The sequence below is a fragment of the Notothenia coriiceps genome, unplaced genomic scaffold, assembly GCF_000735185.1.
Source record: "Notothenia coriiceps isolate Sejong01 unplaced genomic scaffold, NC01 NC01_scaffold00038536, whole genome shotgun sequence".
NCBI classification, from domain to species: Eukaryota; Metazoa; Chordata; class Actinopteri; order Perciformes; family Nototheniidae; genus Notothenia; species Notothenia coriiceps.
The window spans coordinates 225572-241264 of NW_011371237.1; the positions used below are offsets into that span (position 1 = coordinate 225572).

The 15693-nt window shown below is 40.5% G+C and overlaps 3 protein-coding genes across 3 annotated transcripts; 1 reads left to right on the plus strand and 2 right to left on the minus strand.

The window, feature by feature from the left end:
* The first annotated feature begins 3779 nt into the window (after positions 1-3779).
* taf12 (TAF12 RNA polymerase II, TATA box binding protein (TBP)-associated factor) lies at positions 3780-6989 on the plus strand. Its single transcript, XM_010797873.1, has 5 exons — positions 3780-4012; positions 4153-4230; positions 4478-4592; positions 5481-5569; positions 5714-6989. The coding sequence occupies exons 1-5, from the start codon at positions 3935-3937 to the stop codon at positions 5747-5749; spliced, it is 396 nt and encodes a 131-aa protein (XP_010796175.1). The 5' UTR covers positions 3780-3934; the 3' UTR covers positions 5750-6989.
* Positions 6990-8002: 1013 nt separating this feature from the next.
* On the minus strand, positions 8003-10308 carry rab42b (RAB42, member RAS oncogene family). Its single transcript, XM_010797874.1, has 3 exons — positions 9985-10308; positions 9559-9781; positions 8003-8725 (listed from the first exon to the last, which is right to left on the minus strand). Exons 2-3 carry the CDS (start codon positions 9774-9776, stop codon positions 8275-8277), a joined length of 669 nt encoding a protein of 222 aa, XP_010796176.1. The 5' UTR covers positions 9777-9781; positions 9985-10308; the 3' UTR covers positions 8003-8274.
* Positions 10309-11149: 841 nt separating this feature from the next.
* Positions 11150-15012, minus strand: LOC104968294 (CTP synthase 1-like). The gene is made up of 8 exons (XM_010797875.1): positions 14995-15012; positions 14458-14566; positions 14277-14320; positions 14095-14191; positions 13954-14009; positions 13648-13744; positions 13322-13466; positions 11150-12581 (listed from the first exon to the last, which is right to left on the minus strand). The coding sequence occupies exons 1-8, from the start codon at positions 15010-15012 to the stop codon at positions 12503-12505; spliced, it is 645 nt and encodes a 214-aa protein (XP_010796177.1). The 3' UTR covers positions 11150-12502.
* Positions 15013-15693: the final 681 nt, after the last annotated feature.

A 15693-nucleotide genomic window follows, 5' to 3' on the forward strand; every position in this document is an offset into this window, starting at 1 on the left:
TCCTCGGTTCAATCCTAATGTCTTTGTTTATGCAAGTTGTACGAATTTTGACGAACGTTTGGGAAAGTGCCTTTTTTTGTATATAATTGACGTACGGAACGGAGAGAGAATCAAAAAGGATTAACCAATATAGGTGATACGAGGTTAAAGAACTACATTGAAAATAAAAAGTAACCATAATGGCAAAACAATATAGTAGATAGTCAAAAAGAGATGTAACATGAACTGTAATGACACGACTACAAAAATACCAATAAGAGAAACATTTTGTGTGTTATCCATTAATTCGTATGTGTATCGATGTTTCCGTGTAATGTCAAAGTAGAATCGGACTGCGAGACAATAGGTTTCGGCTGAATTTTATTCACGTAAGCTGGTTTCTTCTAAGTTTGAACTCTATTTTGTCGTAGCTAATTCATTAGTCCCAAAGTATTTCTCGGTTTTTGTAAAGTTCACGATGAGTTATCGGAAGTCTATGTCGGTCAGGAAATTAATCATTATTCACGAAACAATCCAGTTAAGATAGCGAGCTTCACCTTCAGCTTTCTCTACTCAAAGTCAGGTCTTTTGAATCGGCATTTTGATACGGCAAACTAGACGTTAACATTGTCTATTAGTCTTTTTCAGCTGTTTACCCTAGTTAAATACAGTCGAGGTTAGCCGAACACAACACCGATATTTCTTTTCCTTTTCCAAATTTATGGCGCTGATTGTGTGGCATTACACGATTTTTGCTTATTCGTCGAAACTTACACGTAATGTCCATTTGTAGAGTCGGTCGATTAGAATCGCGGCCCCGGAAGACGTGGTATGTAGGAATCTTAATCGGTCCAATTCAAACTGTTGAATGGTCATTGTTGTTGTGATAGACAGGGTACAAAAACCCCAGCAACGCCCCTTATATCCACTCAAACTATTGTTTTTCTCAGGGAGTTTTAACGGAGGCCGTGTCGATCTTTTACTAAGCTCCAATTCAGAGCAAGTATGATGAAGGCGAAAACAAATATAGATATAAAGGCCACTTTGTAGCTTCGGAGAGTGAGACGGTGGATCGACTATGGAAAACCTTGATGTGGTTAATAAGTTTGTTTAACTACTATACCTTTATGTAATGTCGTAAAACTTAAGTTCATGCTTCTTATATAGTAAGTTATTGTTGCATATTATGATTTTGTTTACACATTGTTATTAGTTAGGTTGTTACGAAGGAATTCTACATTGACATTTAGATTAACTATCTTTATCTACCGTTATAAAGTATTATGTTTTTACGTAAGTATCTCGTTGTCTTTGTAAATTTCATTATTTCTTTATTAATCCAAAAACAACTATTCAATATTGTACTTTGTTTGTACAGAAGGTTTAAGTCCGTAAATAATTATTATCAAGCGTAATGCGGAATAACACTTTAGTACGACTAAGACTGTATGGTGGATGTATAGACCAAAATTTTGTTGGTATGTCTCGTGGAAACAATCTTAAACAATAGTCCAAATACGACCAAATTAGAGATTACTTCAATATCCTTCATCACGTTATAGGAAACGTCACTGGTGCCCCGGCGTACCTCTTCCGTTACTCATTATGTCACTTCTCTCTCTCTCTCTCCTCTCTTCTCTCTCTCCTCCTTTGAACAGAGGTTTATATTGTCCCGGTCATGAAAGTTGGGACGGGGCTGAAAGAGCGCCCTCTCCTCTGAGCTAAAAGTACACTGAGACCTGAGCGGGCGCGGCCAAGGCCAAAGGGCCGCCAGTATAAAGAGGGCCGTAAGAGGGCTAAAAGACTGGTTTTAGTCTAAATGTATGTGACAAAGGTGAGCCTGAAATTATTCGATGTGTAACAAAACCAAAGGTACCATTGTGCAGAGAAATCATCTTCCGTTGATTTCAGACTCTCCAACTCCGTCTATAACTGTCTTTGTCTTTTCTTAGCTGTTGATAGATGAGAGACGAGTGGAGAAAGACCGTCACGTGAATGTTGATGTTTATTCGTACAATTACAATTAGATTGTCGAGGGCCGCTAGGTGATGTGGGGGGGGGGGGTGGGGGCGGCGTAAAACGTAAAACTTTACGAGGGGCTAAAGGACTCCAAATTTTCCAACCGTTCATATATGTCCGAGGGGAACGTCATTAACCAATGACAAATGTACCTCCCCAATAGTGGGGATTAATTAAACATACGTAACAAACACAGCGTACACACGATTAAAATTCTACAAAATTTCCAATAAACTAACACTTGTGTTTTTCCGGATATATGAAAATAGAATTTATAATAATTCCGACCACAGGTGAAAGACTAAACACATCTATCACGTATCCCCTTTCTATGCTCAATACTCTTTTCCCTTGTGACAGCAAACGAACGAGGACTGGCTGTACATAAACACTGTTGTTAAAAGCGAACAACTTCCTCGTGATATAATAACATCATTATCTTATAGTCACCCTCCGTTTTATATCACATACGGAAAATAAATTATTCGGATAGGTACTAAATACTTCTTTTAGCTTTCTGGACTCTAGGATCTGACTTTCCACTTTTTTCCCTCTCTCCTCTCTCCCCGTTAAAGTTACTATCACACCTGACGCTCAATCAGTGTGGATCACACCGCAAGTCTTTTGCGAAACCACTACGAGACAATCCGGCGTCGCGCCCTGGCACGGCTGGTCTGCCTCGGGCTGTCCCAGTATCGACGCGGCCCTTGACTTAGAGAAAGTGCTAAAGTAAGGGCGAGTAGAGTTACCACGCTTCGCTCACTGTCGCATTTTACGAACGACCGACGCCACAAATACACATTAGTGCGTTCCCTTAATGCTTTTGAGACGAAAATGTACAATTCTGTAGAGAGCTTTGGCACAACTTGAATCAATATTTTGTATGACTGCAGTTGTTGTTCGAGTCCTGTCGTTTGCACTTCTTAAGACTCGAGACGGGTCTCTCAACCGACCTGCGTGACCCTGACTTAAATTAATAGTGACCTCGTGAAGGAGTAAATGGAAGTCGTATTGTGTTAAAGTCCGCAGATAAGTGGAGATGAAACAGTACGGTCTCTGTAATTTTTCTTTACTTGATAAAACTAAGCGTACCAACAAAACAAATTATAAAGTGTTATAGCCTGGATGAAACGTTCGATGAAGACGTTTTATGTTCGGAGGATGTGGGAGCCGTCATGTATGTTATGACACGTTCAAAGTAAAGCTATTCTCCGCGATAGTGTTCGTCGCGCGTGGTAAAGCGGTGTCATAACCTCTTGTATAACAACTTGTTATGTACCTTCCAAGAAGAGAGACAAAGACGTCACCAACGGACTAGGTACCCAGCGATACCATTTAGACCAAAATAAAGGAGTACATACAAAATTCGTAGATCATTTTTGTATTAAAACAAAAACGAGCGAACCTTGTGGTACGATAATTAGCGAGTTCAGAACAACGACCCCAAAAAATTGTAGGTATAAGTATGTAAACAACAACCTCTAATAACACACAAAAACACACAGTACACACAAAGGACGCGACAAAAGTGACGAACGAACAAGAACACGACAAAGCATCACGCATACAGGAGTTTCTCCTCTGCGAAATAAAAAGAAGAGGCAGTGCGACTACCCAAATGGGGAACACCCGTTGTCGTCTGACTTCGTCTTCACAAACACAACATAGTAGTTCCCTGAGCCGGTTCTTTGTTGGTACAACATAGTATATCTACACATAACATAAATGTGAATAGGGAGTAACTTATGTTTATATACAAGTCAAATTTCGAGTAACCGACAATTGACATGTTTCTTACGTTTACGGAGGTGGTCCCTGTAAACGAGAATCTATCACTCCTGTGCCCACCTTGGATTGTCACTCCGGACTCTGACACACAACAGTTCTGCTTCTTGTGAAACTCCAGAGACCCTTCGCTTTACCTGTGGCCACCAACATGGCTAACAGCACCGCAGCAGCAGTGAAGGTTGGGACCCCTGGCCCTGCTGGCAGGACCAGTCCAGAGGGATCTCAGGTCAGTCAGCCTATTTATTTAATGATGGGGTCCCTGTTATCACCTTTTTATCTAGAGCCCTCATTACACTACTTAGCAAGGACTCAACATCAGAACATCTGTACTCTTTTGTAACATGAATAAGTCTGCTTTGCCTCCAGGTGCTCAGTAAGAAGAAGCTGCAGGACCTGGTGAGAGAGATCGATCCCAATGAGCAGCTGGACGAGGATGTTGAGGAGGTTAGTCATCTTTTTTTAATTATGTTAGGTAGTGAAGTTTAAAGTGTGACATGAATACTACTTGCATCTTGCAGGTCCTTGTTGCTCTATAGCTTTCCTAACTGACTGCCACATCCATCATTCGGAAATGTTATTCTATGGAAAGCCTGGCTGCATGAAAAATGAGGGGTCTGTCCAGCCGTCAGGGAAAGTTAATTTCCTTTACTGAGCCCGATGGATGGTTTTCAAAATGTCTGTCTCTTCTCAGATGCTGCTACAAATTGCAGATGACTTTATAGAGAGCGTTGTGACAGCGGCCTGTCAGCTGGCTCGCCATCGCAAGTCCAACACCTTGGAGGTGAAGGATGTTCAATTACATCTGGGTAAGTTGGCTTTAAATGCAGTGTTTAAGCGTTTCTTTGCACAGCTAATGTTTTCAGGCATACATGGCAGCCCTGTAATCTGTTGTGGAAAATTGCTTTACTAAATGATTGTCTTAATATGCCCTATATAAAATGGATGTTTAATTGTTTCATTTTTAACCTAACATTAATTTAATGTTCAAACCAAAACAGGGCTCGACATTATAAATGGTCCTCTGGTCCGGAGGCACTATTTATACACTCCTTTAAAAAAAAAAAAAATTACGCTGTTTGCTGAACTGATGATTCAAATGTTGTAATAATGTAGTTTGTGCATAAATTACTATTGCAACAAATGTGTTCATTTTCTTCATTATTAGTTGATTTTTTTTAGACGAATGCTCCGGGCCAGTGATTACCATGGGGGGGGCCAGTGGTTACAATGGGGGGGCCAGTGTTAATCCGGGCCAGTGGAATTTTACCCGTAATGTCTACCCCTGCATAATCATATCCACACTCAAAATATTACTTACAGTTTCTCACATTGGCGTTTCTGAAGAGACATTTTCTTTTAGAATTTTACAAAAAGCTGGCATCTTCAAAGGAGGCATTCAAGGATTTATGCTGTTGAGAAAATACAAAAAAAAACATCTTTGAAAGCGTTATGTCAAATAGAAAAAGCTGCGTTCTACCCTTGAGCGAAGGTAATTTGTGCTCATCTCCCTGACAATGCATTTCTCAGGAAGCTCTTGTGATTGTTTGCAGACAGCTTTCGGGGTAACATGGCAACCAAATCACTGACTGATAAAATGTCAGCTCTGCTTTGCCATGACAGTAAGGGTAGTCAAGGCAGTTGTGGATGTTGAAATGATTTTGTGTCGTGCTGACATTTAGCATTTCTTTTCTCAGAGCGCCAGTGGAACATGTGGATTCCTGGTTACGGCTCCGATGAGATCCGGCCGTTCAAGAAGGCTTGCACCACAGAGGCTCACAAACAGGTGAGCGACACACCGCTTTGTTTCTGTTGGTCACAGTTAAATATTCAGATCCATATCTTTTTTGGATCAATCTCGTACATGTCATTACTTTTTATTCGTATTGAAATGAACAAGCCTAACCGGTTTCTTTTTTCTTCATTTCAGAGAATGGCGCTGATCCGCAAGACAACCAAAAAGTAGCAAGACTGTTCTCTGATATGTTGTACCCACTCTGTGTATTGTCTTTTTTTTTTCCTTTTCAGTTGGGATGTTTTTTTGACTTATAAGGAAGAAAAGGATGTTTTGGGTGAAGTTTCTTTTTTCATTTGATATTAGATAGTGTTTCATTGTCATGTCTCTCTAACTTTTTGAGTACTGTGCCACATACATCACATAAAAATGTAATTATTGTCTCGGATTCTGTTTTTGTTGCCATTAAGCTAAGCCTGGCAGAGCTCTATTCATTGCAATTTTTTCAATAAACATTTACTGGAATACTTATTTTCGATGAGGTGGTTCTGGTTTACCTTTTTAATATTCTAAAGCGATTTAGTGTTCTCATGCCAAAATGTTTTATTTTAACAGGATATTTGATAACATCCTATTGGCTACTGATGGTAGGTTTTATTACATTGACACTTTTTGCCACCATCCCTGCAAGTTTTATTTTTTACCTTTGTCTATTTCAGCAAAAACAATTATAGAAGAAATGGTACTTTTCACAAAATAATAAATACATAAACAAAGGATCTGGTATCAAGAGACATTTTGTATTTGCAACATTTGACATGAGTGAGTCGTACATACAGTGTTGCATTTAGTTAAATACATGTTTCCCTTTGTAACTAATAGGATCATTTCACATGTGGTATATTTGCATTGAGCCAAGAACGCATCCCTGTACAAATACAACAGTTAACCTGTCAGTGAAACACAGGAGGCTGTTTAATCTGCCAGACGGACAGTAATTGCTATGGAAACCTCTCACAACATAAAACAATATCCAAATGCACCCTAGAGTTGTATAAATTAATTATTTTTGAACAAAAGGACGCCCAAAACAAGTGCTCGCTCTCAACATGCTGTGATGCAACAAAGCCGTTTCTAGAAAACACCGCTCAGGCCCAAAGCATTCTAGCACAATTCACAGAGTCATAGGGGGATGTTTATAATCTCCACCAAGGCACCCGAAATAACAGCTGCCAATCACCGACAGACCCAGCATCATAGACAAGAATCACAGATGAAGGTGCGGAAATGGGTTCTAAAGAAGGAAAAGCAGTGTAATTGTACGGTCTCACAAGCAAAAATAAAACAAATTATGCCAATTTGTAACCACAGCACACATTCTGACCACTCAAGTAAGGAAATCAGGACACCAAGGTTGGCAACCTACTGTCCAAACATCGATAGAAGAGAAGATGTGATCGTATCCCACTCGTATACAATGAATGCCATTGTGATGCACTCTCATCTGGCACCAGTGGTGGATCAATATGTCCTCATTACAACTCCTGCCCTTCTGGACTCAGGTAAGCAAAGACCTCATCAGTCCATGTTAGGCTGATCAGCTGTTGGCCTAGCATCTCACCAACGAGATCTGAACCGCTCTGTCAAGTTTTAAAAGTCCTATAAAGGAAGGAACTAGAGATTTTGCAATTAAACAAGAGTTTACAGCTGTGCTAGCAACATGTGACTATTGCTAACATCAGCGTGTTAGCATGCTGCTGATTAGCAGGTAATATATCACGTTGTCACCATGTTACCCCCGAACATGTCAATAGCAACAGCCAAAAAGTACAGCTGTGGAAAATAGGCATGATTTTAGTTGTCATAAACCCAAGTGTTGGGCAAAATTTAACATTTGAATTGAAGATTGCGCTAGAAAAAAAGTAAAAGGACCTGAGTACCTGTAGTAAATATTCCATCAATATATTCTTCAGACATTTCACCTAAAAACAAACATGGCAACCTGCTGCTGGTGTTAGATACAAAAAAAAGGGTAGGCTACCACTTTACAATAAGACTAGCCTTATAAAGGGTTTACGAATAGTTCCAAATTCATTTATTAATTAGGTTTTGAACACTTTATTAATCATTATTAATAAGCTTTTATAAGACATGAGATAAACAGGGCGACTGTGACCGGCTGCCAAATAGTGAGCCCACATTTATCTGTACTGCTAAGCCTTATATTGGCTACCTAGCTTACTTCGTCTCCTTCCTCAGCCAGCATCCTTGGTATCTCTTGCTCACGGAGTTGATTCTCGCTGAGTAGCCAATATAAGGCTTACTCATCTTGCCAAATAGTGAGCCTGTCTTGATGTATGAAAACTATGTTAGAACTGGTTTATAAATGGTTCATAATAAAGTGTTTACACCCTAATTCATAACCTAATTATAAACCCTTTATGAATCCTTTATAAGGGTGGTCTTATTGTAAAGTGGTACCAAAACAAGTCAGGGAATCACCAAAGTCAGTGGGGGAAAATCCTCTTGGGAAAATGAATGCTGGACAAAATGAAGTGGCAAGTCATCTAATAGTACGTTTATCTGTTTTACCAAACAACTGATCAACATTGCCATCATGGCCCAAAGATGAAAGTCAAAACATTGTACTTTAGTGGTTTTCATGATGGTCCCGTTACTACATTAGACCTCCTGGGGGCTGGTTTTAGTTCTATTGTAACATTAGTGTGTTGTGGAGACCACCGCCAGTCCACGGTTTAATCACAACACTTCTTCTTCTTCTTGGTGGTGGGGCTGGGTCGTGTCAGGCTGGCTCTCTGTAACTGAAGCGCATGAGGTGAGGCACACTTGACTCCATCCCAGCCGTCCTGCAGCTCCACCTCTCCGCTCAGCAGACCCTGGTAGACCCTCCGAGCGAGCAGCTCGAAGGCCTCCCTCACGTTCTGACCCGTCTTGGCAGAAGCCTCGATGTACGGCATCCCTAGCTGCCCGGCCAGTTTCTCAGCCTGCTCCTGACTCACCACCCTCCCCCCCTGAGCATCTTGGTCGCTCTTCTGTCCCACCAGGACAAACAGAACCTTATGCGGCTGCACTCGCTCGCACACCTCATCGTGCCACTCCTTAATGTGGTCAAAGGAGGCTTGGTTGGTCATGTCAAACACCAGCAGGCCTCCGACTGAGTTGCGGTAATAAGAACGGGTGACAGACCTGAGGACAGAGGAGAGACACGGGGTTCAATCATGAGGAAAGAGAGAGGAAGTTTGAATGTCAACACATGAAAACCTCACTGGGTGGTGCAGAGGTCAGACCGGGCTTACTAACTTCCTGTTAGAGTGATCAAATAATCAGCTGATGTTCTTCACTGTCTGAGTAGAGTTTTTTTTTTTTTTTTTAAAGATAAGCAGGTTGATTAAAGAGTCAAGAAATGAATAACCACTGTGTTTCTCTCAGCCTAATCAGGAAACTGTCAAGAGGCATAGAGTTCCCCCATGAGTCACTGAATGTTTAACCAAAATCATAGGGCTGGTTAAACGGTCCTCTTTGGAGCCCGTTGCTAAAAAAACAAACACACTTTATTCATTACTTATTTAGGAAAACTATCCTGATTGGGCTGACTTTTTAGCTGAGTCATGTGGGATAAACTGGCTACAGATACGAGGCAGAGAGGAGGTAAACACAAACAGGCAGTCTGCAATTTGTCACGGTTCGTTCAACTGGAGAACTGATTTAATGAATTTGTGAAATATTTGACTGTTTTGTTTTTTCTTTAAAATATGCTGAGCATGAAGAATAACGCCCTTTGAAAAATCGGCCTCTTCAACTTTAAGCATTACACATACAGCACTGCATCTCTGCACACACTGATCTTGTGAGTTTGACAGGGTGGATACACACAGTGGCAAACACTAATGAACACCTCCTGTGTGAATGGAATAACCAGTGCTAGTTTATTTGGATAGTATATTTGCATGCAGAGGAGTCATATTGGGATATTTATATTCTAGTACTATCTTATACAAAGAAGTCTGGTGCGTCCTCACCTGAACCTTTCCTGCCCGGCTGTGTCCCAGAACTGCAGCTTGACGCGGACGCCCGGCTCCACCTCCAGGAAGTGAACGTAGAAGTCTACACCCACCGTCTGGTTGATGGACTCCAGGAACATGTCTTCTGTGTAGCGCTTCAGCAGGGAGGACTTGCCCACTGTGGAGTCCCCCAGCATGATGATCCTGAACTGGTACTGCCACAACGTTAGATCCATGGTTGCTGGTTGTGGGGTAAACAAGGTATGACAGTGAATACAGCTTGTAGGGAGTCAGATGTGTATACAAGTTGGGTTCAAAAGAAGATGGACACCAAACGAATTATGAAAGAGGTTGCAAGTAAGGTCAGGAATAGCTGAGGTTTATATTGAACACTATAGATGGTACCTTAAGGGTTTTACAAGATACTTAAAGAAGACATATTACCTGTAAGAGACTAGAAATCCAGCTTTCCACCAGTTGGTTCCTTATCTTTGACGCTCCAAATGTTGAGAACAACCACAGCAGCCACTCCTTGTAAATCTCGCAATCAGCAATCTGTTGACAGTCATCTCAAACTCCTATACAGGTGAGGGCTGCAGCACAAGTCTCTCAGTCTCTGCCCCATGGTGGTTCATCTAAAACTCTTCAAAAAGCAGGTTTGTGGAAAAGTCTGTCCCACAAAAGTAGATCCTAGTACAGCTGTGGCATCCGTGTTGATACTGTAAGCATGTGCATGGGTGTGCTGCGCAGGGGAGTGAACTTTTAAAGTTTCCCTGTTTATACTTGACAAAAGGTGGGGTAGAAAAAGGATACGGGGAGGGCTGTTGTGGAATGGGAGGGCCAGATGTGGGAGTAAAAGGGGAGGCGGGGTTATAAAGGAAGTAGTGTTGCATTTGATACCATATCAAGACAAAACTTCATGTTTCCTGCTGGTTTGTATCTGAGTGACATCATTGACAGTGGGGGATGTGGGCAACTGTCTGCCCACAGGATTTGCAGCAGTTCTCATCACTTTATGGTATTGTCAGTAGAGTGAACATTGCTACCTGAAAAGGGAAGTTGACAACAATAGTCCTTTATGTCCGCCCTGGGAATCACTAGGAACGGCTACTCCTTTTCTACAATGGGTTTGTTGAAGGCTTAATGGTATGTTTAGTAATGACTACAAGTCTACTTCTTAGTCATTGTGACTATTTTAGTGTTGAACTTGGGTGTCATTAAATGCAAGAGTTTCTATGAGAACAACAAATAAATAGCACACACATGTATTCACCTTTTTACAGCTATCACAAGACGGCAACTAATTACCGTACAAGTTCTTTTTCTCTCCAAACCGAATTGTAATGAATAAGACATCTTCTAGCCTTTGCATTTATATATATATATATAAAAAAAAGAATAACACTAGTAGTTTCAAGTTCCCCCAATGCCAAACAGCATCAAAAGTATTGCTATCAATGAATACAAAAGCTTTTCAGTCTCTTTAAAGCGCATTAGAGTATCAATGCACGCCCTTGTATTTCTTTCATTTAAACCAAGTCTCATAGTTGCTGGTAAAAAGCAGAAGTTGCTATGATTCTCAGCTTTACTTCAATAAAAAGCCAAATTGTCGAGAGGAATACAAATATATTTATTCAGAATGAACACACAATCACACATGCTACTGAGCTATCATAGATATAAAAATACAGCATGTTTTCATTTGGGTCTCCAACAGAATTAGCATTGGCAGCAATGATTTAGATATTCAGGCTCATTACATTTGACAAGACTCCAAGCGAAAATGTGACATCTTCTAAAGTTGGCTGTTGGGGATGTTTTGAAATCAGATCTTTAGGTTTCTCTATCAGTTTTAAAGCATCAGATCTCATATCCAAGCCTTCTTTATTCTGTTAAAACAGCTGACTCAACAGGTCACTTTAAGTGGACCTGATCTTCAGATGATTAAGTCAGTTTAGTACACTTTGTAAATGGCAGTAAAAGGCAATGGAGTTCAAAGCCTTTATTTGTCAGCAAGCAAAAAGGTCTCAAACATAAAAGTCATGCAAGCAGGAGCGGTGAGTTGAAGTTGAGAAACCTTGAAGAAATAACACCCTAAAGTGCACGACCCATTACAAAGGGTTTGAAGGTGTTTGCTAACGTCTAAACAATCACTTTAATACAACAACAAAAACATAAATATAGACCCCAAAGTCACCCAAACATAACTTTGTGAACACGTTTAATCTCATTCTTGAGTGACAGTGCAAGACTATTTGAAACCATAATGGCATAAAGCCAACTCACTGTTGTGTAGAAACTCTGAATGAGAGTTATGACATGCAAGCTGGCATTAAACCTAAAAGAAGAAATACATCAACACATACAATTGCAAGACACAAAGTAACAGACACTGTTCAAAGAAGTAAATGTTTAAATGTTATGCTACGAGCAACATTTTGACTATACAAATAACGATTGTACAAATACATAATGTTTCTTATGAGTGTTTTCATACATTTGATTGAATTAAAGGACAGATGTTTGAACTGGAACCCTGACTCTTTCTCGCTGGTGCAAATTAATAAATGATCGGCTTTTTCAAACTTATTCCTAAGTTTCTATTCTTAACAGAAGCAACATATAATATCCATGTCAACTTTTTCCTCAAGCTTTATGATTTTAAATTTGCCGACTGTATACCATCAAGCTGATTCCCATTCTACAAATATATATATTTGTACAGGTATTCAAAAATGTGTTTCCTTTCAGTTTCCTATACACACACACTTCACCTCAGCTTCTGCTTATGAAAGCAACTCCAACCCCCCACAGCGTAAAACCCCTTTAGTATACACGTCCAATATAAGCTTAATGTATTTTTGTATACATTATTATGTAACAGATCAGAAGGTATAAACAGTTTGCCTCATCTCTTAATAACAGTCCAGCCTTTTTCTCTGCCAGCTTCCCACGCCGGCTCTCAGGACAGAGAGAGGAACTTGAGATCCGAGAGGTCTGTTTCAGGAGAGCTGCTGTCGCTGCGGTCGCTGTACGTGTCCCTGCAGAGGAACACCAACACATAAAGTGAGAACAGCAGTAAAGCCTGACAGCGATTGCTTTACGGTGATTGCAGCTGCGATAAAAAATACTCACGGTAAACCAAGTGTAAGAGAGGAGATTATGACACTGAATACAATTATGCTTGTAAATTGACGTTCAGGTTGAAGAGTCAACGACATTTGAGTCAATTCAACGACACATAAAAGCGTCAACAATATAACGGCATACTTCGAAGGGAATGAAAAACATAATGGGACGTCTTTATGTTGTACACCATGGGGGAAATGTACAGTATGTTCTAATCTTAGGTAGACTTCAAGCTAATCAGAGTTCATGTCAGTAAGCAGGTTATGGAACAATATTTGTACATGATTTGACGCCATTCCAATAAAGAAACGTATTTAAATTGAATTAGCCAGTACGGGACAATCTCGTTTTTTATTGCATAATTGTAGAAAAATACGATTTAGATGTAACCAACAAACTGCTGGTGCATCGTATTCTTGGTTATTAACAACGAAAAAAAAAAAAGAGTGATTTAAACCCAACACATTAAACACTAAGGATTTTAGCTCATCTGAAACATACGCACCATCACTTAAGTGTTTACGCTCTTTTGGAGTGATTATACCCGTGTGTTTTGTTGTTGCTCTGAATTTTGTATTTCCATGTTTTTTGCAATTTCTGTAAATTGCAAATGAGATGTAATTCGAAACGTCTGAAGCAGTCAAGAGCTCACCGTGGAGACAGACGGCAGCCCTTGGCCAGGTAGCTCGGGAGTTTCCCTGCCGCAGCCAGCAGGAGACCGAAGTACGGAGGAGAGGGTTTCATGGGCCTGGAGGTGAACTCTGGGTGGTACTGCACTCCCACAAAGTAACAATGATCTGACACAACAAAGAGCAGTGGATTAGTACACACCCATTAAGCTCCAGTACATAGGAGGTAACATTTATAGTGGTAGAGACGGTAAGAGCATATCCCAAACATGAGCCCGGTCAAAGCTTTCAGGTGATACTCAGCATTTATTAGCAACAGCCCGTGGAAGCCGGTTTAAAAAACACTCACTCTCCAATTCAATGATCTCCATTCGCTCTCCTTCCACATCCTGGCCAACAAACTGAAGACCCTTTCCTTCAAAGTGGTGCTTGAGCTCAGGGTTCACCTGGAATGAGGAATGGTTCAAGGTTTCGGGAAAGATTTGTCTCCAAATGAGGTTAGAAGGTCATCTCATTACGGATACCTCAACATTAACTCTGGCTATAACCATGCAAATACATTTCAATGGAGCGGCGAGTCGCTGCAGCCTGCACAAGCATAATGAGATTGGACCAGGAGTGCTCTGCTCTCCCAGACCCTACGTTTTTGCTTTACCTCAAATCTGTGCCTGTGCCTCTCGTCAACATATTCCACGTCTCCGTACAGTTTTCCTAGAACAATGAAATGACACTCATCAGAAACACAATAGCTAGAAGCCAACCAACGCTGTACCATTCATTCAAGAAGGATACATACTCATTACGCTGTTGCTGGATTTGAACATAGTCCGCCGCTTCCCCAGCCTCATAGTCCCGCCCATCTGCCCTGGGTTGTGCTCTGGCATGTCAATCACCTGTCAAGATAAAACCGGATGTTTAAACCGATTGTGGTGAAGTCTCTGCTGGAAGGATGTGATATGGGCTGGGAAGATAACCTACTACGGGGTGACTGGATTCTGGATTAAATTCTGTCGAGTTGGCATCTGGAAAAGATAAGCGAAGCTGATAGGAGCTCAAATCAACTTCCCCTCGGGTCTGTGTTCTTTCATCATTCGATTAGGAACCATAGGAGTCAAATGTTGATTTGTGTTACAGTGGCATCAACTGCACACTCACTCACCTTCCCATCCGAGGACATTGCGGGCGAACTCACACACCGCCAGCTGCATGCCCAAGCACACTCCTGCAGAAACAGGAGCAGCAGGATACGAGCATAATGAGACAGAGCACTCGTATTAAAGGGAAGACTGATGAATATCCGGACTGTGCAAAACCACTTATATGACTAAAGCTTCTGCATGCGATTATAAAGTGCCTATATAAAGATTTGACCTTTTTCAGGACTCATATTACAAGTGTTTAAGTGGCAGCAATTAAACCTTTTTTTCTATTTCACTTTGAATTATGGATACAGTGAGTCTGTAACAAATGTAGACACCTGAACACTTTTTCATTGTCTCTTTAGATATTTCATCAAATGATGTCCAGTTGCACAAATACAAATTTTTCATGTAGCGTTGGCTTTATATTTTAGGCTAATGTTTTTAGCAGGAAAAACACATTTCATGACAGTTACAGGAATATAACAGACTGTGGCAGCATGCAATCAATTCTATTTGTTCTTCATATTATTGTAAGAGGGGCGTCTAAAGCTCACCTCGTTGAGCACCCCCATGTAACTATACCCCTCTTTCCTGTCTATATTCAACTGCACTAACAAGGCAATACAAACACAAAACTAATCTGAGATATACATATACAGTGCAGCTATAATTAAGTATGAGGCTGCATAATAGAATTGTTTACATGGCTTTAAGGTGAACTGGTAAACATTAGAGATGTCCCGATCCGATCACGTGATCGGGGATCGGAGCCGATCACGTGATTTTCAAAAGATCGGAAGAAAAAAAATCGGGGATCGGGATTTTTTTTAATACTTTTTTATTTTTATTTTGTATTGAATATTACAAAACAAAAATGACCATGTTCAAGTCTTAAAGTCATCCTGAGGCCTTAGTTTTGGTTTCAAATTACACAACATCATGTATGTGTTGCTTCTTTGGGGCTTGTTTTCATAGACCTGGTTGCTTATTTCTCTCAAATCTGGCAACAGAGTGGGCAGGGCGCAGTGTCTAATTGTAGCAGTAAGCTAACGAGTACTGAAAGCTTTATTTTGTTTTGATCCAATGCTGCACAACTGAACTGATCCAATGCTGCTGTGAAAAAAAGAAGCTATATCCATGTTGGATAGAATATCCAATTTAAATAAAAAAATAACCTTAAGGGACAACTTGAATGCTTTTTTTTCTCTTAATGCATTGAATAGAGATCGGATCGGGAAAGATCGGTATCTGCA